Source organism: Pogoniulus pusillus, chromosome 4 (genome assembly GCF_015220805.1).
Source record: "Pogoniulus pusillus isolate bPogPus1 chromosome 4, bPogPus1.pri, whole genome shotgun sequence".
Taxonomy (NCBI): Eukaryota; Metazoa; Chordata; class Aves; order Piciformes; family Lybiidae; genus Pogoniulus; species Pogoniulus pusillus.
The window spans coordinates 40,740,733-40,766,289 of record NC_087267.1 but is presented as its reverse complement, the minus strand read 5'-3'; the positions used below and the strand labels follow the sequence as shown (position 1 = coordinate 40,766,289).

The 25,557-nt window shown below is 42.2% G+C and overlaps 1 protein-coding gene across 16 annotated transcripts in view; it reads left to right on the top strand.

Moving 5' to 3' along the window:
* The window catches only part of CELF2 (CUGBP Elav-like family member 2), a 649,329-nt gene that overhangs the window by 621,090 nt on the left and 2,682 nt on the right, over positions 1 to 25,557 (top strand). For 10 of the 16 annotated variants that reach the window (XM_064142683.1, XM_064142686.1, XM_064142673.1 and 7 more), the window contains 3 exons: positions 8,270 to 8,401; positions 13,944 to 14,141; positions 18,937 to 19,080. In XM_064142683.1, the coding sequence (XP_063998753.1) occupies positions 8,270 to 8,401; positions 13,944 to 14,141; positions 18,937 to 19,080 (474 nt within the window). The remainder of the gene's footprint in view (positions 1 to 8,269; positions 8,402 to 13,943; positions 14,142 to 18,936; positions 19,081 to 25,557) is intronic. The other 6 variants (XM_064142674.1, XM_064142678.1, XM_064142672.1 and 3 more) reach the window with 3 other exon arrangements.

Here is a 25,557-nt window from a genome sequence, read left to right as displayed (position 1 = left end):
GAGGAGCTCAAACTTGAATGTATCATTTAGATGTAATTTAAGAAGCACTGAATAAAGAGGAAACATCACCTAATCTCCTAGCTCTTCTCCTGTTCCAACAGCCCAGATTGCCAGGGCATTCTGCTGATTCATGGTCACTTCCCACCAACATGCCCCCACGTCCTATTTAGCAGAATTTCTTTCCACCCTACCATCCCCACCCTGTTATTGAAACGGATCATTCTTTCCCAGATGCAAACTTTTGCATCTGCCCTTGTTAGATTGCCTATCTGCATCCCTCTAAATGGCAGCAATTTAGTCAGATCAATTTTATCAGTGAGTCAGGAAGGCAGCTGAAAATCAGAAATACATCCAAATTCAGTAAAAGAAGGAGGATTCTGGTCTGAGACAACTGCCAATACAGTTCTGATAGGAGTCCCTCCCAAAAGAAAACGTGTTTTCTCTGCAACTTCTCATGATTAAAGTCACAGAGACACTGAATGTTAAATTTGTTGGTAATGTTGGTTCCTGGTGCACTATTTTGTCTTAAACGGAGCAAAATAAATGCTTTGAACACTGAGTTGAAATAGCTCTCCATTAAGTTAAACAAGAACAAAGTTGTGGTTCACAGCCAAGCAATGATAAGCAGGTAGCTGGTATCAAAGTAAGTGTTGAGTTCCCTGTTGTGTCATGCATTAGGTAGTGACAGGCAATTGTGTAGTGCAACTGAGAGCTGCCTAAAGGAACGCTGTCAGCACAGCTGACACGGTTAATGTTGTGAATCTCTACGTGGAAAGCCCCAGCATAGTTAGGCTAGAAAGGCAGTTCTGCTCCAGAAACATCATCTGCTCTTCACATGGATGAAGTGGGTGAAGGCTGGCATCAACCCCTCTATGCAAGTAAGGAGCTGAAGTCAGCCTTACTTTTCTTTGCCCATTCTCTCCTTCCATAAAACTAACATAATGTTTCCAAGAAGAAATTTAACCTAAATTCTTTGAAATGCCTCTTTCACATTCACTTATCTTAACGACTGTGGATCATTTTCAAACAGTATAGCAATTCTGTAAGATGAGGAAGAGAACAGGGCAAGGCAAAGAGGAACGGAGAGTGCACACCCCTACTGCATATCACCACCTATAAAACAGTGCCAAGTTAGCATATATAAGGTGAAGCTTACTTTTTTTTCTGTAGTGTGTGATTTTGCTGAGAAGTCCCTGGAGTTCTCAGATATTTGCCAAATAAAATTAAAGAAAGAGCAGGATCAACAACACACTGCAAACCATCTGTCTGGTAAGACATAGCACTGCATGTATAAATTGGTCCTTTTCTTCAGAGCAACAGTGAGTGCAAGTGTTTATCTAGTACTTTGTTTCATCACCAAGTGCTCAAGCAGCCTCCCTGGATCCTCCAATTGACTTCCCTGGTTGGAGGAGTGACTTCATTTTATAATTCAGCCCTGAGACATGAACGGGGTACAATATGCCCACAGCTGTACTACAGACAAACATAGGTATGTGATTTTCTTACTTCACTATATCTAGAAGGTCTATGTAGGGCACTCCTTGGTCTTAGGTGTAGGTATTAAATAGATACAGCTTTCTAATAGACAAGCCAGCAACTGAGGAGAAGCAGAATTAGCCCTGTCTTGCAGCTTAAAATAAACTAACCCACACCATAGCAGCTGTTTTGTCCAGGACAGCACAAGTTTGAGTCAGAGCTGGGAAAGGCATCAATAGCACAGAGCAGTTTTTCTCAGCCTGCATGTTTTATGCAAGGTCATCCTTCATTGTCTGACCTATACTGTAACACTGTGTGAGTCTTTGCTGTCTAGGTCCTCTCTCTGGTGGGCTGTGCTTTGCCAAATAGTGCACATCCTCTGCAGATTAGCTCAAATTTGCCCAGCATAAATTGCCCCACCTGAGCCCAAGGCATGATTGAAGTAATTACATTCAGATGCCTGAGTTTGCATGGTTTGGCATCCATTCTGCATGCAGGATAAAACCAGATCACTCAATTTCAGATCACCAGCTTGTTAACATGTGCAACCAACAGGAAGGGAGGTCAGATGCAGTCCAAAAGAACAGTTTTAACAGGGGTATCTTTAACAATGATGCTGTCAAAGATGGGGAAATAAATCCCATCCACAGCATTCACAGCAAAGCCAAAGAAACATTGTTCTCTTTTCCTGGATGCTGATATCCTGAATCTAGTTTTTCAGTTGCAGTAAATCCAGGTGAAATAAATCATCAATGATTTTCAGCCAAAAAACAACCAATGGCTTCCATGCTAATACCACTTGTTTCTTCTAGGTTGGCATAGGAGTTTGGAATGGTGTTGAAATGTTATTTAAATTAAAAGAGAAATGAGTTCCTGATAGTTTGTATTTCTGTTTAAAAAGGTGCTATTTAACTTTTTACAGGTAGCAATAAATATGTGGGGAATAGTTGTAAATGTCAGCTCCTAACAGACTTTAAAATCTCTATGAATGTGACATTATTAGCCAAATACAGATACTTCTGATTCTATACTGTGTAGAGCAGTAACTCCAACTGAAAATCATAGAATCAGTCAGGGTTGGAAGGGACCACAAGGAGCATCTAGTTCCAACCCCCCTGCCGTGCCCAGGGACATCCTACCCTACATCAGCCTGGCCACAGCTTCAGCCAGCCTGGCCTTAAACACCTCCAAGGATGGGGCCTCAACCACCTCCCTGGGAACCCATTCCAGGCTCTCACCACTCTCATGCTCAAGAACCTCCTCCTCACATCCAGTCTGAGCCTACCCATCTCCAGCTTTGCTCCATCCCCTCCTAGTCCTGTCACTCCCTGAGAGCCTAAAAATCCCCTTCTCAGCTTTATTTTATGCCCCCTTCAGATACTGGAAGGCCACAAGAAGGTCACCTGGGAGCCTCCTCTTCTGCAAACTGAACAGCCCCAACTCTTTCAGTCTGTCCTCATAGGGGAGGTGTTCCAGCCCTCTGAGCACCCTCCTGGCCCTTCTCTGGACATGCTCAAGCATCTCCACATCCCTCTTGTCATAGGGGCTCCAGAACTGGATGCAGTACTCCAGGTGGGACCTCACCAGAACGCAGTAGAGGGGGAGAATCACCTCCCTTGACCTGCTGGCCACACTGCATCCTGTGTATCAAAGAGAGCTCTGTTAAGGAATATATTGACCAAAGGCCACCTCTTTATTTACAATGAAGCTAATATTAAAAATTTTATCAATTAAATGTAGGAAATATAGTAAGATCAAATGGCTGGGGTTGGGAATGATTTGAGAGGATGTTGGGGAATGACTTTCTGCATTTTACAGCTGGGTGATAGTATTATTTTTGGTTTTGGGATGTTTATTAACACTGAAATGAGTTTGGAAAAAAGAGGAAGTTGTGAGACTGACAGAGATAAGTGGGAATAGAAGGATAAATGAAGAAGAAAGAGTAAAGTGTCTAATAGTAAAATGAAGGTGGGTTTTTTTTACATTCTCATCTTTCGTGGCTGGAGATGGTAGACTGTTCTGTGACGTCTCTGTGCGGCCTGGATGGAGAAACAAGAAGTGACCACGTTGGTTTGTACCTGCATGAAAGAGAGTAGATTTTTCTACAGGTCCCTGGAATCCTATTCCAAGTCTAGACTGAATTCTTTATCCAGTGCTGTGATAGTGTTTTCTTATATAAGTACATCATTATGGTCAGTGGGGAATATGATGAATGTCTTGTATGAACTCTTGCAACAACAGCCAGGGTTGTACACTTTGGCCACAATAACCATGTGCAGTGCTACAGACTGGTGGATGAGTGGCTGGAGAGCAGCCTAGCAGAGAGGGATCTGGGACTGGTGGCTGACAACCATCTGAATATGAGCCAGCAGTGTGCCCAGCTAGCGCAGAAGGCCAGTGGCATCTTGGCTAGTATCAGGAATAATGTGACCAGCAGGACTAGGGATGTAATTCTGCCACTGTATTTGGCACTGGTGAGGCCTCACCTCGAGGACTGTGTGCACCTCTGGGCACCTCACTGCAAGAAGGATATTGAGATGCTGGAGTGGGTCCAGAGGAGAGCAACAAGACTGGTGAGGGGGCTGAAGGGAAAGTCTTATAAGGAGAGGCTGAGGGAGCTGGGATTGGTCTGCCTGGAGAAGAGGAGGCTCAGGGGGGACCTTATCACACTCTACAACTACCTGAAGAGGAGTTGTAGTAAGGTGGGGGTCAGGCTCTTCTCCCAGGCAACTTGTCACAAGAGAGGGCATGGCCTGAAGATGTGCCAGGGGAGGTTTAGGTTGGATGTCAGGAAGCACTTCCTCATGGACAGGGTAATTAGACACTGGAATGGATTGGCCAGGGAGCTGGTGGAGTCCCACTTACTGACATGGTCTAGTCAACGTGGTGATGTTAGGTCTTAGGTCATAGGCTGGACCTGATGATCTTAGAGGTCTATTCCAGCCTCAGTAATTCTGTGATTCTGTGCAGAGATTCAACCCTGTAGTTCCTGCCAGTAGTCTCTGATTGAGCAACACCCTCTTTGAGAAAGTTGTCAGCTTATTCCAATGACTGATGTTAGAGAAGAAATAGTTCCTTTGAGTAGACAAAATCTTATCTGTTACGTTCTGATGTTTATCCAGGGCTTAACATTGTGAGGGAATGACTGGTGCAGCTGGTAAAAAGCATCTGTGTTCTTCACTGGCTATTGTATATTCAGCCAGCATTAATCAGGCTGGAGATCCAGTCTGTTGAATCTCTTCCCCTGGCTTCAGGATTAACTAACTCACTTAATACTGCTCCAGAAACATACCAAGTCCCTGGTATAATAGAGGATTTAGAAGGCAAAGATAAAATTCCCAGTATAAAGAGACAAATAATACACCAAATGTTGTGGAGGCAGGGTGTACCATGCAGAGGGATACCAGCAACCCGAGTCGTTTGTGCTTTTTTGTGTGCTTTGATTTTCCTCGCTGTTGCACAAGTGCTGGTGTACTTGCAGCACAAAGAGGGCAATTCCTAGTTGGCACTCCAGTTCTGTAGATCAAGCTAAGTACCTGGAGACAGATGCCTACTGGTTGTTAAACAGCACTATGAAGCTATTTGATTCAGGGCAGCAATGTTCTGATGTGGAGGATGAAGGGAGCTGCGAAATGTTTTCTTTTAATTTATGTGGTGGCAAGGGAACCTGGTGAAAACCAATATATGACTTCTGTAGGTATCTAATCTATTTTTGTCATCTGGACAACTAAAAGCCATAAATATAGAATAACACTATTCCAACAGTGAATTATACTTCCTTTGCCATTAGTCTGAGCAGTGGTGGAGCCCAAGGACCAACACAAGACAGTGGTACAGGTGCCCCCAAAGTAGTGCAGTCATCTACTGTAACCACAAGGCAAGTGATTTTTCTTCTTTCCCTTTGCTTCTATATATCTTACATTTTTTTCCTTGAAAGAGGCAAAGGACAGGCAAAGGATAGTCTTTGCCTTTGGATAGATTTTGTGTATTCTGGAAGCATAAGAGGTACAAACTTTGAGCTGGCCTAAACCTCCACGCATGTCTTCTAGGACCTTTTAGCTTTTGTTTCCTCTCCCTTTTAAGTTTTTTGGGAGACAAGGAACACCATTCCTTCAGCTGTTGGGTTTTTGCCAGCATTTTGTGACAATTTTTCACCTCTCAAAATCTTGCACTACTTATGGCCCCGTATTTTAGCCCATCACTGTCATGACAGTGTCTTTCAGACATGCAGGTCTCAGTCAAAGGGAATGATAACTAATGTGGAGTCTCTCAGGGAACCTCACACAGCAAGGTGCTGGATCTGTTCTTTACAAGTGCTCTAACAAAAGGAGCTCTCTTCATTTCTGCTCACCCTATGTTCAATAAAATAATGGAAACCACACAATTTGTTCAGTTTCTTTCTCCTGAAAGAAATAATAAGGCAAAGAGAAAAAAATCATTGTCCCAGTGGATCTGTGAGACAGATTACTGCTAAGCAGAAGAAATAGCTGCACCAACAAAAGGCTGATTTCTGAGGTGCTTCAGTGCTCCAACTAGTATTTTACATTGATTATATGCCAAGTCATTATTTAGGCAAACTAGATAATCTGCATTGAACTTCAAATGGGAGAACCACTGAGGCACCTGCTCTATGTTTGTCTGATGAAACAGAAACTTGATCTGAATAAAAGAAGGAAAGAGATGTTGGCCCCAGATGCTGCCCATCCCTGGAGCATGTATTTGAGCACTGAGACTGTAAGATCCACCACAACATACTCTCTGGGCTGTGCAAGAGGAAAGGATTTAATCAGGTTTTTCTGCCTTCTCCAACAAATGTGTTGACAGTCTGTAAGCATACGACTCTCAGTCACAGAAGTTATCTGCCCCCAAGAGCTTTAGTGTAATATTCAGGCAGTTTCCTAGCCCCCATTTCACTCATTTCTTAAATATATGTGTTTCCTCAAGAGAAAAGGGTAATAATCCTCTGAAACAGAAATTGATGGAATTCAGCCCAGTCAAAACCAATCAGATCCTTCAGATCCGAGGTTTACATACTTTATTTAAATAATCCAGTAACGAACATCAGCAGAAACACTAAGAAGTGTTGGTCACAGGGAATTCACTGACACTCATTCACTTTGATTTTTATTTCTCCTTCTCTGTTGGTGCTCACATTATCTGACAAAAGTGTTTTTTTTCACTTGGGTTTTTTTGATTACCTTTTTTTTTTTTTAGTCAAAGACATTATTGGCTTTTTATTGCATTGTGGAGAGAGACTGAATACTCAAAGCTGCTTCTATCTACAACACATAAAATTGTTCAAGTTAACGTTACAGATGCTAGGGAAGTGCAGACAAGGAATGCTTCATGGAATCTGGAAATCTCTCCTTACCTACGCTGTGAGAGTCTCTTGTACTTTAAGGATTCATGAGTTTGAAGGCTTGTCTTTGGTGGATCTTGAGTTTGTAAAGGTGGGTCATTTATGGGTTAAAGCTCTGAGGTCTACCCACAAAACAAAAAAAAAAAACCCCAAAAGTTGACTCCTACATCTCTTACTGGATCCTGCCAGCTCTAAAGACTTCACTTTATATTAGGGTTCACTGAGTAATCTGATGAGTTTGACAGCTCAAAACATCAAGATAAAAGTGGCCTTAACCATTTCACAGCTAGGTATCCACAAAGCTGACTTTAAACATTGACTTTTCAGAAGATAATGCATTTTTTTTAAGGAAAAGAAAGAAATTATTAATGCACTAAAGTAGGGCTCAGGAGACAAGCTAAAAACCTAATTGCTTTTGTGAGGATGATTCATCTGGTATAACTTTACCTGCCTGTAAGTTCAGCATTTAAGCTGCACTAGTTATTCAAGGCTCTTCTATGAGAAAGGCATGTTTTTTCCAGTTCATCCAACCTATCTTTAAAGATAACTCTTTCTGAGGGGCTTTATTACTTTCCTATAACAAGGGATTGAGTCTCTTTCTCTTCCTAAGTGTGTAGTTTAGATGGATTCATCTCATCCACCTTTACTATTCCCTTGACGTTATAGCAGCAAGGACTTTTTCTCCACCTGAGCCTCAGCTTCCCTTCTGACAGAGCTTTTGGGGATGCAGACTGTATTGTTTATGGGGTACATATACATGACTAGTTATGCACAAAAGCCAGGCCAAAAGCCTGCAGTAGAATGGGTGGCAGTTACATTTTGCATTTAGTTGATCACTCTTCTTTTTATAAACTTCAGAGCTTTAAATGATGTTCATACCATGTCCTAGAGCAAAGCTACAATGGTGTAATGTCTCACTTAGAATAATTAAAACCTCTCTTAGAACACTCGGAGCTCAGAACAGAAAGCTGCTGTATGATGAAATTACTGTGAGTAATTCTGTGATGGAATTTGAAACACAGCAAAATCTCAAAAGTCTGTTTAGCTGATCAGGCTGGGATCATAGGCTGCTTGACAACTTTTGCGGAAGTGACTGTGTGGATGATCTCTAGAGGTCCTTTCCAACCCCTATCATTCTGTGATCCCATACTTACCGTTTCTGTGTTGTGTTTGCACAATGCTGAATTTTGTGATCCAGTCAATCCAGTCTTTGCAGTTCAAGTCTCATCAACATTCCCGTGAGCAATCACACTGTGGTAATATCCAGAATAAGACTATTCTGTTGGTATTATTTTCTTCCTTTTTCTTCCTCCCCCAAGCCCTGTTGTTGCACTCAGCATTACTATTACCTGTTTTGTGATCATCTGAACTAAGCAAAATGTGGCCTTAATTTTGTCTTGCCTTTTGTTTGTTTCTTTCTTTCTTTCATTTCAGTGGCTGCATCAACTGCTAATTCTACAGCTGGTGCGGCCATGAATTCTTTGACTTCTCTGGGTACTCTCCAAGGATTGGCTGGAGCCACTGTTGGACTGAATAATATTAATGCACTAGCAGGTACCGTAAACAGTGAGTATTTATTGCTGTGGTGGACAGCCTTCCCCAATATTTATGCCACAAAATCTAATCAATTGTAAAGCAATTATATGATTCTTTTTAATCTGTGTACAAAATAAGGGGGTTAAGTTGATCTAGTTACGTTTATGGTACGTATGCAGTTCTGGAGTCTACTAGTTTCACATAGCTTGCTCTGCAAAGTGAAGTCCCTCGGATCCCTGCACAAAGACTCCTTTTCTAGGAGGACTTACAGAAGGTAAAAGAAGTGTCGCCAGAGATTTGGGTTATCTAGGTTATAGAAGAGGCTCCTTTTTCATTTAGGAAATCTGACAACAGGTATATCACCCCAGTGTTACGAAAGCTCACTCAGAAATGTAGTGATAAGAAAGTTGTTTGCCACAGGGACAGGCCGGTAGGAATTATCAAATTCACTTGAGAACTATGTAACTTAAGATGAAGGCAAGTCTTTGGCATTTCATTGGAAAGGATAAGAGAATGATGCAATCAGTCATCTGTAATACCAGAGCATGCACATCTCTCCTATGACATCCTGAACAAACCCTGGCATTTCCAGAAAAGTGGATGCCAGTAGTTGTTAGAACTTTGTTCCTTGTTCTTAGTGTGGTCAAGATTTTCCTGAAGAAGGATTTCTTTTTTTCATTACTGTTTCTGCTATGATGACTTCACCTTTGCCTGCAATGGAAGAGATTTGTCCAGCTGCATTTTCCCCCTCCCATTTTTTTTTAGCTGCTATTGCTCCTTGCATTCCCTTTGCAATGCAAGGAATCTATTTGGTCATTGCCAGCCCATGACCCATCATAATGTACCCCCAGGAACGGATGTCCTCCTCAGTATCTCTTGCTCACTCTGATGCTCTGCATGATGTCCTTTTTGTCACTGTTACTTGGCTGCTCACTCAATCTTTTTGTTCTGTGATCTCTGGCTGTCATTGTTGGGAGTTGGGAAGGAAGGGGGTTAATGGATGTCCATGTAGCAATGTCAAGTGGTTGCATGGGGTCTTGTGTAAAAACAGGTCTTGCTTCTGGCAAGGATATGTGTATTTCACACAAACAACTTCTAGTAAATATGACTCAAGAACAACTTAAGGAAAATAAATACTAGGTCCCAAAATGGCAGAAGTTCTTTTATGATTTCATTAGTATTAAAGCAAGCTGTTGAAAATGGCATGCATGAAAAGCTAACTTACCTCCTCTAGTGAGGTCTCATGTTAAGAGAGCTAGCCTGTCATGAGTAAGAAATCATTAATTGTCCTTTCCTAGTAAATAGTCATTGTGCCTTACTTGGTTTGTAAGAAGTCACAGTATCAAGATCAGAGTATGGCATCCCACTGCTTTGCTCCCACAAGTACTAAGAACCCTGGCACACTGGAGCACTCTAGTCCCCTTCAGCAGGCCTAAGCAAGAATGAACCACCTATGAGCTCTTGACTCTGTGTGAGAACCCTTCCGTTGCACTCCTTTTAACACTTCTTGCTAGGCTACAAGCAAACAACTTATGTTTTCTCAGCAATATTTTGAGATGATGTGTGTGCAAACTTATCTGCATGTGTCATTTGAAGTATTAATGATGTATTCACAACCTAGTGCCGAATTTCAGCTTGTTTTAAGCCACCAGTACTTCCATGGTCTTGTACTAGTAGTGGCTTCAGTCTCAGACCTTCTTTGTGGATGTTTTTTATGGACACAGAGAGTGTATGTGCCTAGGATATCTGTATGTGTATAGCACTTACAAAATGTATGTGGTTGTGTCTGTCTGTGTATATACATATGTGAGAGAGATCTAAAGAGAGGAAACTGCTTTCCCACAACACAGCAGAGTGTTGTAACAGTTTATCAATTTCTGGTACTTCTGATGCTAATGACAGCAAAGCATTGTTCAAATTGCTGCCACCTCCCCTGTCTATTTGGATGGTGAGCCAGTGCTTTTCCCAGTGACTCTGTCTGATCCAGTCACTCACACTCAAACCTGCCTAGGAGTTTGCCTTAGGGAAACCTCATATCCAATGAGTCTGATGTTTCACACTATACCACAGTCATAAGCACTCCCGTGAAAACATTCATTGATCGTAGAGGTTCCTGAAGTGATTTTGCAGAGAAGTTGGAATTGAGTGGCATGCTTTTAACTGGGGAATTAAAAGGAGTGGTCCCAAGAACAAGTCAAGCAAAGCTGAACCCAAAAATTAATGAGAAAATGGCACTGGGCTTGGGCATTGATTTACACAGAGGTGTTGGAAGAACTATTCTTCTGTTGATGCCACATCATGCTCTGTACATGAGAATCACAAAGAGAATGTCTTTGAGACTCAGCTCACTAAGAGACTTTTGTCTGTTTTCTGGATCCTGGCTGGTTCCATGAAAAAGAAGCTGGGCTGTGGAAGCTGATTGTATTCTCATTAGAAGCATTGTAGAAAGATGTCTGCAGGCTTTAAAAATTAAAGGAAGTGGAGCATGGTAAGCGTAACTGTCTTCAAGGGCTTGGAAACCATTGCACATACATGTGGGGATTCACCCAGTCTTCCCTCAGTTGTGCTTGAAGCATCTAAAACCTTATATGACAAAACATTGGACTATCTGCTTTTGGGCACATAAATTTAAATAATATACCTAACAAAAAGAACTATGAATAATGAGGAAAAATTAATAAAGAGGGAGGAAGAGATTCTTTGCAATTAAGAAAGACCATGGATTGAAGATACTGGACAGCTTTGCACAGTGTCTGTGAGTGAAGCCAGGGCAGGCACTTAGCCTTTCTGCCCCCATATTTACATCTGTAAAATGGAGATAAAGCCATTTGTGACAGATTTGAAGGTGCTTTGAAAGCACTTTGAGAGACTTTTGGATTTGCCAAGCTTTGTCACTTCTGTGTTATGTAGAGTAACTCAAAAAAGTAGAAGGCCATAGATGAAAGACTCCAAAAGGTTACTTCACAGAAGCGAGGAAGAGACCAGAGTTCAATATCAGACTGATGTGCATAATAAAGAGATGGCAGAGATGTGCAACTGCAGCTGGACCGTGTAGATTTCATAAAAATGTAAAAAAGGGAGAACAGAAAAAAAATGTGGAGAGCTTTCTGCAGGTCTGTTCTGCTCAGGGGGTCAGCACATCTAGATACGTGCACTGCGGTAACAGTAGCTCTGCCCTTCCCTGAAGCAGTGGGTTGAGCCTGGGCTGTCTGGCTGTTTGCTAATCTGAAATCATTTGGTGGGAAGGAGATATTGATTCTAGGTGAAAGAAGGGGGAGGATGCTGCCCACTGCAACACAAAGCATGTTTATCTGGTAGGCTGATGACTCACAAAAGATAACATGTTATCCTAATGCTTCCTCCATTATCAAGTTATTTCAACACTATAATAAAAGCAGAGATACAAGCTGCTTTATCAGGAGCCTTTGCTTTAGCCAGTGCCATGTCTATACCTATACAAGCAGTGACACAAATCTAAGTACAAAAATATCACAGCAGGTTCAGGTCAGGCTTGGGATAATAATAATAATGATTTACTTGTGTTATTAATGATTCTAATTTTGAATCTTCATTTTCCAGATGTCCTGTCTTAGATATAATATGCATCACAAGGTGTCTTGGGTTTGCAAGTTTTTGTTTTATAACTAGAACCATTACACAGCAAACAGCTGTCTCGTTAGTGCTCTGCCAGAGGTTTCTGTTCAAAGTGCTGGCAGCCAGTGCCTCCTATCAGGATACTCTGAGGTGGGGTGAAGGGGAAAGATAAATCTTCAAAGTGCAAGACATTTTATTAAGGAAAGGCTAAGAATATCACATCTCTGTCAAGTGTTTAGTCTCACAAATTATAGTAATATCAAAAGGTATAATTTATGCAGTACAATTCTCTTAATTGGCACAGTCTCTGGTGGAGCCAGAAAGGTGCCACTTGAGCAATTGTCCTGATTATCAGAGACTCATAGGAATACACTTTTCAAATCTACATAAGAGATGGGAGAAAGCTAGTAGGTCAGCATCTTTATTCTCCTCTGTCAATGCAGAATAATTCCCTGCAGTATTCTTTCTATCTCTAAATTACTCATGTGATGGGGTTTATGCCATTTTCCTTGAAGGTTGATTCCCAGTCTAATAGATTTCATTGTTGCCTCACTATAAATTGTCTTCTGCTTAATTTCCTCACTTTTCTCCAATTTAGCTATCACCTCTTATTATTGTTGTGAAATTAAACATTTTCTTTCTCTTCAGTGTTCCTAGCTTTTGGGTCTGCTTTTCACCTGTCATTTTGCCAACCAAAACACTGCACAGTCAATGTCTAAGGAATGGTCACTGGTAGTTCTGGATGCCATATTTTTCCTGGTGACTTATCTACTGTACTTTGAGAGGCCTGATTAAGCCCTTTTAAGTTGTTTGTGAGCACGGGATAGCTACTTGTGCAGAAAACATGGCCTAACATTCAGTCTTGATGAGCACTTAGTGGTCTCGTTGGCATGAGTCAGAGGTATGGGTGCTGAGAAGGGTTTTGGACTCTGCCACCTCTTTGGCTGTCAAAAAGATTGTAGCCTCTAACACAAAATTCACTTTTTCTGGAATTTCTGGAAAAAAATCATTTTTGACACTGTTAACTTCAGCCATGATAAGGAACAGAAGCAACAGAGAGAAGCTGTTTCCCAGGACTTTGTTCACCATGGAGTAAGAGCGGTAAAACTTACTCCTGCAGACTGCACTGTTTGCACAGATGAGGGATGCTATTTTCTGCACAGCTAGCAATCCAGTCTGACATTTCCTCTTTGGCAATCATCCCAGTTAAATAATCTATCAGGATGTATTGTTACTTTAACAGAAACAAACAAAAAAAAAACAACAAAAAACAACTGACTCTGCTTCCAGTGAGAAGAAGGGCATTGCTTGAACCAGATGCTTTTGCTTCTGTGAAAGATACCTAGTCTGGATGAAGCACTGTTAGTCACTCTAAATGTGTTGCTGTTCATTCTATTCTGGAGTAACTGGAGGAGGAGGGTGGAAGCACAGGTCATCGCAGTTCATCGTCCTACCACAAACCTAAAGGATGAAGCTCATACTTGTACAAAGGATTGTTTCAAAATGGTGCTAATTGGGGTTCTCTGCTAACTGCATAAGCAAAATACTTTTGATATGGTGTGATCATGGCCTGTTGCAAAAGAACTTGGTCAGAAAGAGTGGATTTCCTCACAGACTGCTTTTTTTCTCCAGTGGCCAGTTTGCAAGGATACAGCACTAATAGGTTGCACTCTCCCAGCTTCAGATACTCTTAGTAGAAGCACAGATGTTGAGGAGGGTGGGCAGAGGGGCTTTCAGGAGCACCAAGCTGTAGTACTTGCCAGTAGCAGGCTGCATGTGAGTCCGTTTGACTGTGCAACCCTTGTGCTAAAGTGACCCTGATGCCAAAATCGTGTTTCTTTGTTTTCAGTCCCATATGGTGAAGTGCCGAGCTGCATGCACTGCTGTCGTTGTCAGTGTCGTATAATACCAACGACTTTCGGAAAGCACTAATGAACAAGTGCAATTTCTTTTCTCTATTGTTGGGTTTTTTGTAAAGTTGCTCAAATGCTCTCAGGTATGGCGGCTCTGAACGGAGGACTCAGCGCAACAGGCTTGACGAACGGTACGGCCGGCACAATGGATGCTCTCACCCAGGCCTACTCAGGAATCCAGCAGTACGCTGCCGCCGCGCTGCCCACCTTGTACAGCCAGAGCTTGTTGCAGCAGCAAAGTGCTGCGGGCAGCCAGAAGGAAGGTAAGTGCCCCTGGCCAGATGAGCAAACGTGGTGCAGCCAAATGAAAGCGATGTCAGGATGGGTATTTCTTCATGGAGGCTTAACAAAGGACCTGAAGGGATTTTTTTTTTTTCAGTCTTCTCCTGTTTAGTATTGTTATTTTCTCTAACCTCTCATGTAAATCTTGAATAGTGTGCTCAGCTTTGGGTTCCTCGCTACAAGAAAGGCCTTGAGGTGGTGGAGCATGTCCCAACAAAAGCAATACAACTGGTGAAAGGTTTAGAGCATAGGTCTTGCGAGTGCTGGCTGAGGGAACCGGGGTTGTTTAGCCCAGAGAAAAGACAGCTGAGGGGAGACCTGATAGCTAGCTCCCTTCAACTACCTGAAAAGAGGTTGTAGTCAGGTGAGGCTCAGTCTCATTTCCCAGGCTACAAGTGATAGGATCAAAGGAAACAGCCTCAAATTGTATCAGGGGAGGTTTGGATTGGATACTGGAAAAAATTTCTTCACTGAAAGAGTTGGAACAGGTTGTCCAGGAAAGTGGTGCAGTCATCGACCCTGGAGATATTAATAAGGTGTGTAAAGGTGACGCAGTAGGACATGGTTTAGTGGTGGACTTGTGTTAACAGTTAGACTTGGTGATCTTAAAAGGTTCTTCCAACCAAAACAAGTCTTTAATTCATTGTATAACCATCTGTCCTTCAAGCAATTCTTTACCAACTATCCTTTCCTATATAGCATTATTTACCAACTGCTATATAAAAAGGCACCGCTAACAAAAGTCATCCCTTTGTGGGAGCCATTCTCTCTTCCAGTTTCCATTTGATGTGATAATGGAGTTAATCTGATTAGGTTTAAGATTTTGAGTTAATGACAAGATCCGTTTTTGCTTTGAGTGGTTCTCTGCTTAATTGTGGGTCTTGTGGGGAAGCAGCTAAGTGAGTGATTGCCCCCTCTCCCTGCACCAACAGCAAATAAGCCTCAGGAAGTTACTGCTAAGAATAAATGAATACTAATTACAAGATGTTTAGGAAAATGAGGTTACCCTTTTCCCCTCTTCCGTTCCCCTGCACACTTCCTAGGCGTTTTGGAGGTTTGCTTCTGTTTCCATTGCTTTCTCTCATCCTAATTTCCATCTAATTCTAAAGGAAGAAAAAAATGTTACATTCTTCCTAAGATTCTATCTATGTTGTCACTACTGTTCTTGCCAGGGCTAAGCTTTGGAAATAAAAGTAGTATAATATCCTCAGGAGAAAAAGTTTTATCCTCTTTTAAAATAGTATCTTATATTGTTATGGGAAATGTTTCCTAGGAAGATAAATTGGGCATTCCTCCAGCTGACTATTGTGTACCACTGGAGTTAAACTGTGTATTTTCTCTGAGTTCCTTACTCGTTTACTGCTAATGTCTTGGATTATTTTAATTGAGAGGATTTTTCTTCTTCTCCTTTTTGTTTTTGTGCTCTTTGCATTTGTCTTTCATCCCACTCGCTTTGGTCAGTGACAACAGATCATCAGACACCGGAAAGAAATTGCTTACTTGGTACCTTTGTCAGATATGTGTTGGAAGACAGTTTGATTGTTTTCTGATTATGAATGTTCATATAAATTGTAGGCTTACATTTTAGTGTTATAAATTGGCACTGTCCCTTTTAAAACACAGTCCTTTTTTTGTTGCTGTTGTTATATATCTTCTTTCTGTTAGTAAGGGGTTAAGTCAAAGTGAGTTAATTCCATCACAACTGCCTTTTGTCTCTTAACAAACTGTCTTTTGTAATTTCTGATGGAATGGTAAAGATTCTGGAGTGGTTGAGGATAAAGGAATAGCAGAGAAAAGTGTGATATAAACATGAAATGCTGAAACACAGTAAACTCCCTCATTCATGTGCTGTAAATTATTGGTTAATAAGCTTTTTAATTACTGGGGGGGTTTAAATATTACTTTGTGGATAGGATAGTAGCAAGAAGTGTGGCAAGAAGTAAATTCCATATGGCCAAATTTTTTTCCCCTTAATTTTTTCATACACACCCCTCCCCCCTTCCAAAATGTTTTTCTTTGTCAAAACTGTTTCCCCTCCATCCATTTATCTCCTCCTTTTGGGCAAAGATTATAACCTTTTGCTTCAGACTGAGAAAGAGCAGCCAACCTGGTTCTTCTCTATGGTAGGGGTCAGGCTTCATGACTCTGTTGTGTAAGGTACTCCATGAATCATAGAATCATGTTGGTTGGAAATGACCTTTAAGATCATCATGTTCAACCATTAACCCAGCATTGCAAGGTCACCACTAAGCCATGTCCCTCAGCACCATATCTACACATCTTTTAAACACTTGCAGAGATAGTGACTCATGCAGTTACCTGGGCAGCCAGATACAGTGCTTTACAATCCTTTCTAGGAAGAATGTTTTTACTAATATGCAGCCTAAACCTCACCTGGCACAACTCAAAGACATTTCCTCTTGTCCCATTCATTGTTAATTGGAAGAACAGGCTGACCCCCACCTCAACATAACCTCCTTTCAGGTTGTTATAGAGAGCAACAAAGTGTCCCTTGAGTTCTACCAGGCTCTTGCTACTCCTTAGTTGTTTGTAGCAGATATCATAGAATCATAGAATCAACCAGGTTGGAAGAGACCTCCAAGATCATCCAGGCCAACCTAGCACCCAGCCCTAGCCAGTGAACCAGACCATGGCACCGAGTGCCTCATCCAGGCTTTTCTTGAAGACCTCCAGGGACAAGCTTACCCATGGGGTGAGTGCTGAGCATGGGGAGGGCAAGGAGAGGGTTGGAAATTGCTCTGCCCCAGCTCTTTAGAGAATCTGAGCATGGGGAAGGGCAAGGAGAGGGTTAGAAAATGCTCTGCCCCAGCTCTTTAGAGAATCTGAGCATGGGGAAGGGCAAGGAGAGGGTTAGAAAATGCTCTGCCCCAGCTCTTTAGAGAATCTGGGCATGGGGAAGGGCAAGGAGAGGGTTGGAAAATGCTCTGCCCCAGCTCTTTAGAGAATCTGAGCATGGGGAAGGGCAAGGAGAGGGTTGGAAAATGCTCTGCCCCAGCTCTTTAGAGAATCTGAGCATGGGGAAGGGCAAGGAGAGAGTTGGAAAATGCCCCAGCTCTATCATAGGCCCCCTTCGGATACTAAAAGGTCCCTCAGCCTCTCCTCACCAGGCTGTGCTCCAGTCCTCACGCTAGACACTCTCCAGCAGCTCCCTGTCCCTCTTCAGCTGTTGTGTGAGCTTTCAACACATGGACTCAACTCTCAGTATTAGACTCACCTCTTTCACCTGTCTGATTCCAGAAGTGCCTGGGGCAGCCAGAGGAATGCAGGGGTTAGGTACAATTGTATACCCTGTTTATGGATGATTGACTCCAACACATATGTCCTTTCCATATGGGATGTTCTCACCACACAGAGCATGGCTGGTTCCAAGTCTAACTCAAGAGCAGCATCCACCCTTTGCTTTTAAAGCTGTTATCATCCCCACTCCAACAACCCACGGCGAGAGGGAGGGAACTCCAGATTGGTGGGGGGAAGCTGCACCTGGCCATCAGCAAAGAGCCTGATGCAAGGTTTCCTCTTCCTCTCTAGAAAGCCAAAGGCATCAGATCTGAAGCACAGTTAGGTTCCATGAAGCAAGTGAATGCTTAAATAGATCACCATAGGCAGTTCATTAGCAGAAATGTTTGTTTCCTTTGTGTACCACTTATGCTTCTGGTGTCTGCATTGGAAGGCCACATTTCTGGCTCCATCATGCAGCATGTTCTTCCAGGCATCCATTGCCCATTTCTAGTATGTTATTGCAAAAGAGGAATTTATCTAGAAATTAAAAAAACCCTACTAGTGATGACTCTTTAAACCAACACCACCAGACATGTATTTGGCTGTAAGAACAATATACAAAGCACTGTTGATTCTGCACCATTTTTTACAAACTTGAATTTGTCTAAAGCTGCTTCAATTTCAAATTCACTACTTTGTTTTAAACTTTTTTTTTTAACAGAAATCAGAGCTTCATCTGGCAAATTTATATTTAAACAAAAGAAGGAAAATGAAAAAGCTGTACATTTGAAATGAGTCAGTACATAGTTAATTTTTGGTATCTTTCTGTCTTTCACATCACTGATTTCCAAGTCTTAAAGTTTGCTTTGTCTTACTGTTTTTATCCCTGTCTCCACCAGTTCCTTGCCCTTTGAGTTTACAGCTTGTGATCAGAATGTTAGAGGCTGGAGGCGACCTCAAAAAATCATGTAGTCTTTGAAAGATCACCTAGTCCAACCCCCCTGTTAGAGCAGGATCACCTATACCAGATCGCACAGGAATGCATCCAGGCAGGTCTTTAATGTCTCCCAGAGAGGGAGACTCCACAACCCCCCTGGGCAATGATATTCAAATCTGATCTCAAGTCATGGCATTTCCATAAGTTTCCACAGCTAGAAGGAAACCATCCAAGCCACGCAGATGTTCGAGGCAGCAGAGGACTCCTTGTATGGTTCTTAGGGTATTGTGAGAGAGTAATGCATTTATATCTCTTTTCCTAACCCTAATGACACCGAAAGACACTCATATAAATTGAAGAGGCTGCAGCTCAACTTCTCCTGTAGTATTTACCAAGTAAACGCTTTTCAAGATAGGATGTTCTGAAGTGCTGCATTTCAGCTCTATTCCTTTGATGATCCACTTGCTTTTGTTCCTTCAAAGTTGGAAAGTTAAATGCTTTCTGAACATCACCTTCAGTGAGTATTATGGGAAAATAGATTAAATGTAGCACATCTAATAGGTGTTTTCATACTTGTTTGTTTGTTTGTTTTCCTAAAGGTCCAGAAGGGGCAAACCTCTTTATTTACCACCTCCCCCAGGAGTTTGGAGACCAGGACATTCTGCAGATGTTCATGCCTTTTGGAAATGTTATCTCTGCTAAAGTCTTCATTGACAAACAGACCAATCTGAGCAAGTGCTTTGGTATGTCAAACTTAATAAATCGAATAGTAAAACCCACATGCACTGTACTGAAAAGGGGCCAGGAAAGAAAATTAACAGCAATGTGAGAAATGTCATGCTGGAATCTCATTCCAAAAGTAATGGACTGTTAATTCTCAAATGAGCAGAAAGATGCACAGACAAACTAGTTCTAACTAAAAATTGGACATGAAAAAAGTAAAACCATGCTAATCTGCCAGTCTGACATCTCACATGAATGTGTCAAGTACACGAAACTAATTACACCCTATGTGGGAGAATGTCATTTAGTATACTATTGAACTGCCTTATTATGGATATCTAATTATTCTCTATTGTGTAGCTGAGCCACTTCAAAAGGCTCTATGTTTAACCCGTTGCTTCTACGTTACAGGAATGTCTGTCTTCTGAATTAAGGACAAGAGTTTGCCATTGGCAGTTGAATGATGTGTGCATGTAGTGCAGAACGCTTTGCAGGCACTTCATGTCTACATATGCAGCTCCAGCTGTTGCGGGTGGGCTCCAGTGTGTTATGGAAGGTAGCATCTCCCCTTACCTTCTCTAAGGGCAGGGATGAAGGGAGCCTCACAAGATCAGTGTTGAGTTTCCCAGAGAGCACTTTGAGCTTCCAGAAAATTAGATCGTAACAAAGAAGATGATATGTTGGGGATTCTGCCACTTTGCTCTGGTGAGACATCACCTGGAGTACTGTGCCCAGGTCTGGAGCCCTCAATGTAGGAAGGACATGGACCTGATGGAGCAGGTCCACGAAAATTATGGAGGGCTGGAGCACTTCTGCACGAGAACAGGCTGGGGGAGCTGGGATTGTTCAGCCTGGAGAAGAGGAGGCTCTGGGGAAACCTAATAGCAGACTTTCAGTACCTGCAGGGAATCTATACAAAGGCTGGAGAGAGACTGTTTACAAAGACCTATGGTGACAGGACAAGGTGCAATGGCTTCCAACTAGAGAAGAGCAGATTTAGATTGGCTGTTAGGAACAAGTTCTTTACTATAAGCGTAGTGGAACACTGGAACAGGTTGTCCAAGGAGGTGGTTGAGGCCCCTTCCCTGGAGGTATTAAAGGTCAGACATGACAAGGCTCTGAGCAGCCTGGTCTAGTTGAGGATGTCCTTGCTGACTGTGGGAGGGGCTGGCCCAGATGGCTTTTTAAGATCAGTTCTATTCTGTGATTCTAAAAGAAGTTCTAGGACTGATTAAGTGAACTGATGTCTTTTCAATAGCATAGGTGCATCAATTCAGTGGTTTAATGGAGTACAGAATGTGTCAATCAGTTAAGAGTATTGATCTTAAAATTGAGATGTTCTGCAAGACACGAAGAAAGTCTAGGAAGAGGAAAGGATCTCTCACAGATAAGTTTCATAAAGTTTTACCTAAAATATTTCAGCTTCCATAAAAGTGACAATTCTTTCTTAAAGGAAGGCTATGTATGACAAAAGGAGTCATTTGTCCAGACAACCCCCTAGATTCCAAAACACCTCTGTGCTGACAGTGTTACTCTTTGTCCGGCACCATCTCTTAATTCTGAAAAGTCCCCACTGGAAGTGTCCCTGGCATTGCATATCATTACTTTTTTATAAATCCAGATTTTGCTGAAATGTGTCTAAGGATTTGCCTCTGCAATGGCCACTCCGGGGCCACACAGCTATTGGGCTTTAACCCTTTTTGAAAGGCTTTTTGTTTATCTAAGCAAACACTATCTCAACATGAATACTTCACTCAGAAATAGCCTACTGCACTGGAATTCAAGCCTTGCCACAAAGTGGGTGTTTTCCAGCTGAGGATGAGCCCTCAGTGCACTTGTAAAGTTCACAGAATCGTAGAATCGAATCATAGAATGGACCAGGTTGGAAGAGACCTCCACGATCATCCAGTCCATCCTAGCACCCAGCCCTAAAGTTAACAAGTTCCTTCAGCCCTAAACAAGCTAATTCAGTTCAGAGAAAGGGTATGGCATTCTTTCTGTGTTTTTTCCCAGCCTTTCAGTTCATTTTTGGAGTATTGACCTCTTTAAGCTTTGCACAAAATTGTTCCTATGTAGGCTAATATAGGCCAGCACATTTCTGCAATGGGTTAAAACAGTCCCTGAGGCTGTAGAAAATTTGAGCAGTGTAATTGAAATGGACTCCCCATTGATTTGGAGCCAATTCAGTGAGGATGTTGGGGTGACAAAATTATTGTTGAGGTCTCCTGGAATCTTGATGAAACGTCAAATGAAGGCAAGTTAATCGAAATGCAGCAACTGTGATGGCTGCTGAAAGAATGTAGATTACTTTGGGCAGGTGTGCTTCCCACACTTGTTTTTTGTGAGTGTCCTTTAACTTTTCAATGGTCTGCTTACAATTCTGCCTGGATTTATGGGACACAGTTACCTATTTTAGCGATGCTGTTATGAAGGGGACTAGTTGAAATCTGAGTTTGGGGTAAAATGCAATGAGACCGACTTAAAGTTATTAAATAATGTATTAATATACACAAAATAATTCCCCCAAACTCATTTACAACTCTCCACACAAGTTCTTGGATGCGGTTAGCAGAACTATCTTACAGAATGTCTCTATGCAATGAAATTTTGACAGGTTTCAGAAATGTCTTTAACAGAGTCTGGCAGCTTCATTCGCCGCTTGTGAGCTCGGTTAAAATCCTTTAGCAGCTTGAACAAAGAGGTAAGGATGCTCACCAGTCCTAATGCCCGCGGCCCAAAACGTAGGCAGGAAAATATTCAACAGAAGTCCTGTGGTGAATTCCACCTGGGCTGCAGAGTGGAATCAGCTGCTGGCTGAGGCGGCTTGAGGCAGCTTGAGATGACGGCTGAGGCGGCTGAGGCGACAGGCGGGCGAGCAGCAGGTGAGCGAGGAATGAACGAGCAGACAAGCTCCGTATTCACCTGTTCACCCCCACTTACAGGATAATGGTCAAGGCTAATGGTCTCACTGGCCACACTATCACCCAATCACCTCTGGCAATCACCCATGTAGCCCCAAAAATGGCAGAACCCACAGGCTGTTGTCTTCCAAAAATGGGGGCGCATACACCTTGCTGCAACAGGGGCGTGGTCCCCATGAAACCCCCCTCAGGCAACTGGACTAAACCAGACTGGGTTGCCTGGGTTCCTTTGTCCTGTTTTCCCGCCCCTGGCTGCAATGCAGACAGGCAGGTAAACAAGACAGGACATGCTTAAGCCCATTTTATGTCCTGTAGGACTATTCACCACAGATGCACCGAGGTTATGTTATTTGAGGGAAAATCAAGGGGTCAACACCTAATGGATGAAGGACTCCTCTTTCATTTCTGCACTAGTGAGTTTTCACTAATAGTTCAGTTTCTCATTCTTTCCCCTGAGATACTCTGCCACTGTGATGGTTTGGGTGTTACCCACCCCCTCACACTTTGGAAAATCACCCAGACTAGACTCAGCAGCTCTGGAAACGGAATGAAGCTTTATATTTACAGCTTAGCACAAGATACAAGCAGATATTTACAGTATATACAGTTACAGACAGAAATAGACACATTAAAAGGTAATACAGAAACACAACAGCCCTCCCAGAAACCTGAGTCCCCAGGAGGGGCTCACAACCACCCTTCCACCTTTCCTTCCACCCCTCTACCTTACCCAAGACTTTGCCTTATGCTCAAGGTAGCTTGGAGGGTCAGCCAGGGGGGTTAGGAAGCTGATGGATTAGGTACACAGACGGCAGGTTAGGTTAGATAGAGAAGTGCAGCCCAGAAAGTGACTGTGTTATTTATGTGTTCCTGTTCTTACGCATCTCAGCAAGCCTATGAGTGAAGCAGACATCACCATTGTTTTCTTCTCACAGCCTATAATCTAGTTCTTCTCACCAAAACATTCTAGCTAGCTTCAAACTAGCACAGCCACCAAAAAACAAAAGTACTGCAGTGGCAGAGAAGTTGAGATTTTCTGATTCAGTAGGTGACTAATTGATGATGTTGCTAATTACAGACAAAGCCAGAGTAAATTCTACTAATTTAACACATTAGTGTGCACTGTAGGTACCTCCACAGATTTATTAGCAAGAATAATCTATTTGTTGGTTTGGTCTCATGTTTTTGTTTTAAAAAGCTTTATTTTTCCTCTCTCTTTGCACCCAAAAACTAGGACAGTAGTGCATCTGAAGACCGCATTTCTCCCCTGTGTCATTAATGTTCATTGCTCTTGGTACAGTTTGGTCCTTTTATAATGATGATGATGATGATGATGATAATAGTAGCAGCAGTGACATTTTGCACATGCCTGGTGCTTTCTACTGGAGTTTTTGATCTCCTGCTCAAAAGAAGAGGAAATCTAATAAGAGATGAGGACAGGCCAAACACCAGAAGGGTGACAAAGATTGTCCAAGGCTGCCTGCTGGCAGAGTTGGGAAGGAAAGTGCATTCTGAGGAAGTCAAAGGGTAGTGTTATACAGTGAGGAACTTTCATATAAGACCACTTTTCTAAATGAAAAATTTCTGTTCTTTGCAGAAAATGGACTGACATTATTTGCTTCTATGTCCATCTCAAATGAATGCTTTAGAGGTTAAATGGTGATGAGGATGACAGGACAGGCCGTTTACAGACAAAAGTGCTCTTCCATAGCTTCTCATGAGCTCAGATTGATTCAGCAGACAGCAGGTTTCACTCTTCAGGTTTATCTCTCACCTTTCATAAACCTTAGAATAACAGAAATGAGAGGTGTAAAGTAATGCAGGGGAGAGGGAACCCAGTGACATCAGTGCATAAATGCAGACTGCCTCATAGCAAAATTGCTACTCCAATGATTAAAAATATTTATCCTGACTGTAGAGACAGCTTAGAGATTTAAAACAAAAATCAGAACCACCGTGACAGGGGCTTTGAAAATTGATAAGAAACATCAACCCATCCTCATGTAACCTGCAGTTTTAAATTCAGACCCGAAAAATGATGAATGGATGCAATCAGAAAAAGATAAAGGGGCAGAATGCCAGATTCCTCCCTAAGATTTATAAATGAAAGTCCTCAATAAGGGAGAAGATGAAGGTGTAACAGGGCTAACGTAGATCTAGCGCTCTGTTTAAAGACACAAATTGTTAGTCAGAGTTAACAACTGAATGATAAAGGCTGATGCAGTACAGAGGTTGTTGTGTTTGAATTTGTGGCTGAGTCAAGGAAGCTTATAAAGAGGCATATAATGAGATGACTTGGCTTACTCCCCTGGAAGGCAAACACAGCCTGAGATCATTGTTCTTCTGACATCAGCGGAGGTGTCTAAAATTAGTGACTGGAATGGTGGATGGAAAAGCCACCCCTGTGTAGATGCCATCTAAATGACTGCTTTAGATCAGTTGCTTAACTTTCAGGTGGCTAAAACTAGCTAAGAAAAGGCGATAAGGTTGAGAAGTTCGTAGCAGAAGATTGTTCTGAACGCACTTAAGAAAATAAAGTGATGGTCAAGAAAGCCTTAGAGGAAAATGCTGAATTGTCAAGGTAGATAAGAGTCCTTGCATCTCACTGTGGAGCACCTGCCTGAAAGGTGCTACAGCTGCCTTTCAACTCATGGTAGGTCTCTTTTCTATCCCTGAGGATCCCTAGAGATCAAGGCTGAGATCTGTGAGATGATGGGAGTACTGTGCTAAGACAGTGATTAGAGTCACGCAAACAGATGAGGTCTCCTAGAAGAAAATAGAGGAAAAGGAAGAGAATAACGAAGTTACTCAGGATGTGGCAGTAATATTAAGAGGAAGTGATCTAGTGAGGAAAGCAAGGAAGTGACAAATGTTATTAAACTCAAAGCACATATGAAGGAACTTTCATTATCCCTTAAGGAGGTAACAAATAATCAACCACCGAACATGAATGGAGCATATTAACTCTGGCCAGGAGATCTGCAGAGATTTGAGTGTTATTGAGAGGCAGGAACAGAAATGAGCCTGCATTGTCAGAAAAGACTCTGTAGTTAGAACAGTTTGGTGAAGTCGATTTAAGGTGAAATCAGAGATGCTCTATGAGGGAGAGCAGCTGGACAAGGACCAGATGACTTGCTAAGAGGGGTGTTGGTTTTGGTTTTTTTAATGGGGAAAGTGTATCATTCTGACACTGGAGATGGAAGAGGGCAGCAGTGCAAGGGAAGCAAGACCTATAACAAAAGAGGTTAAAATGATGGCAGAAAGAGGTTATGAAATGGAAAAGTACGCAGCTGCAATGCACAAGTGAAGAATGCTGGTAGAAGAGAGGTGCCAAGAAGTCTTTTTGCTAGGCCTGAAAACAAAGTGTGTGGGATTCATGCTTTAACAGAGTGAAGGGTTACGTGTTACGGCCAATTCAAGTGGGAAGGCGAGGGAGCATTTCAAAGCATAATAGCAGGCTGAGTAGAGTGGTAATTAGGTAGAGCTGAGACAGAGCAGCAGTTAGGTGAGCTTTGCAATTACAAGTGGTAGGCCCAGATATGAAAATGAATTTTGAGCTCCCAGAATCAGGGAGAT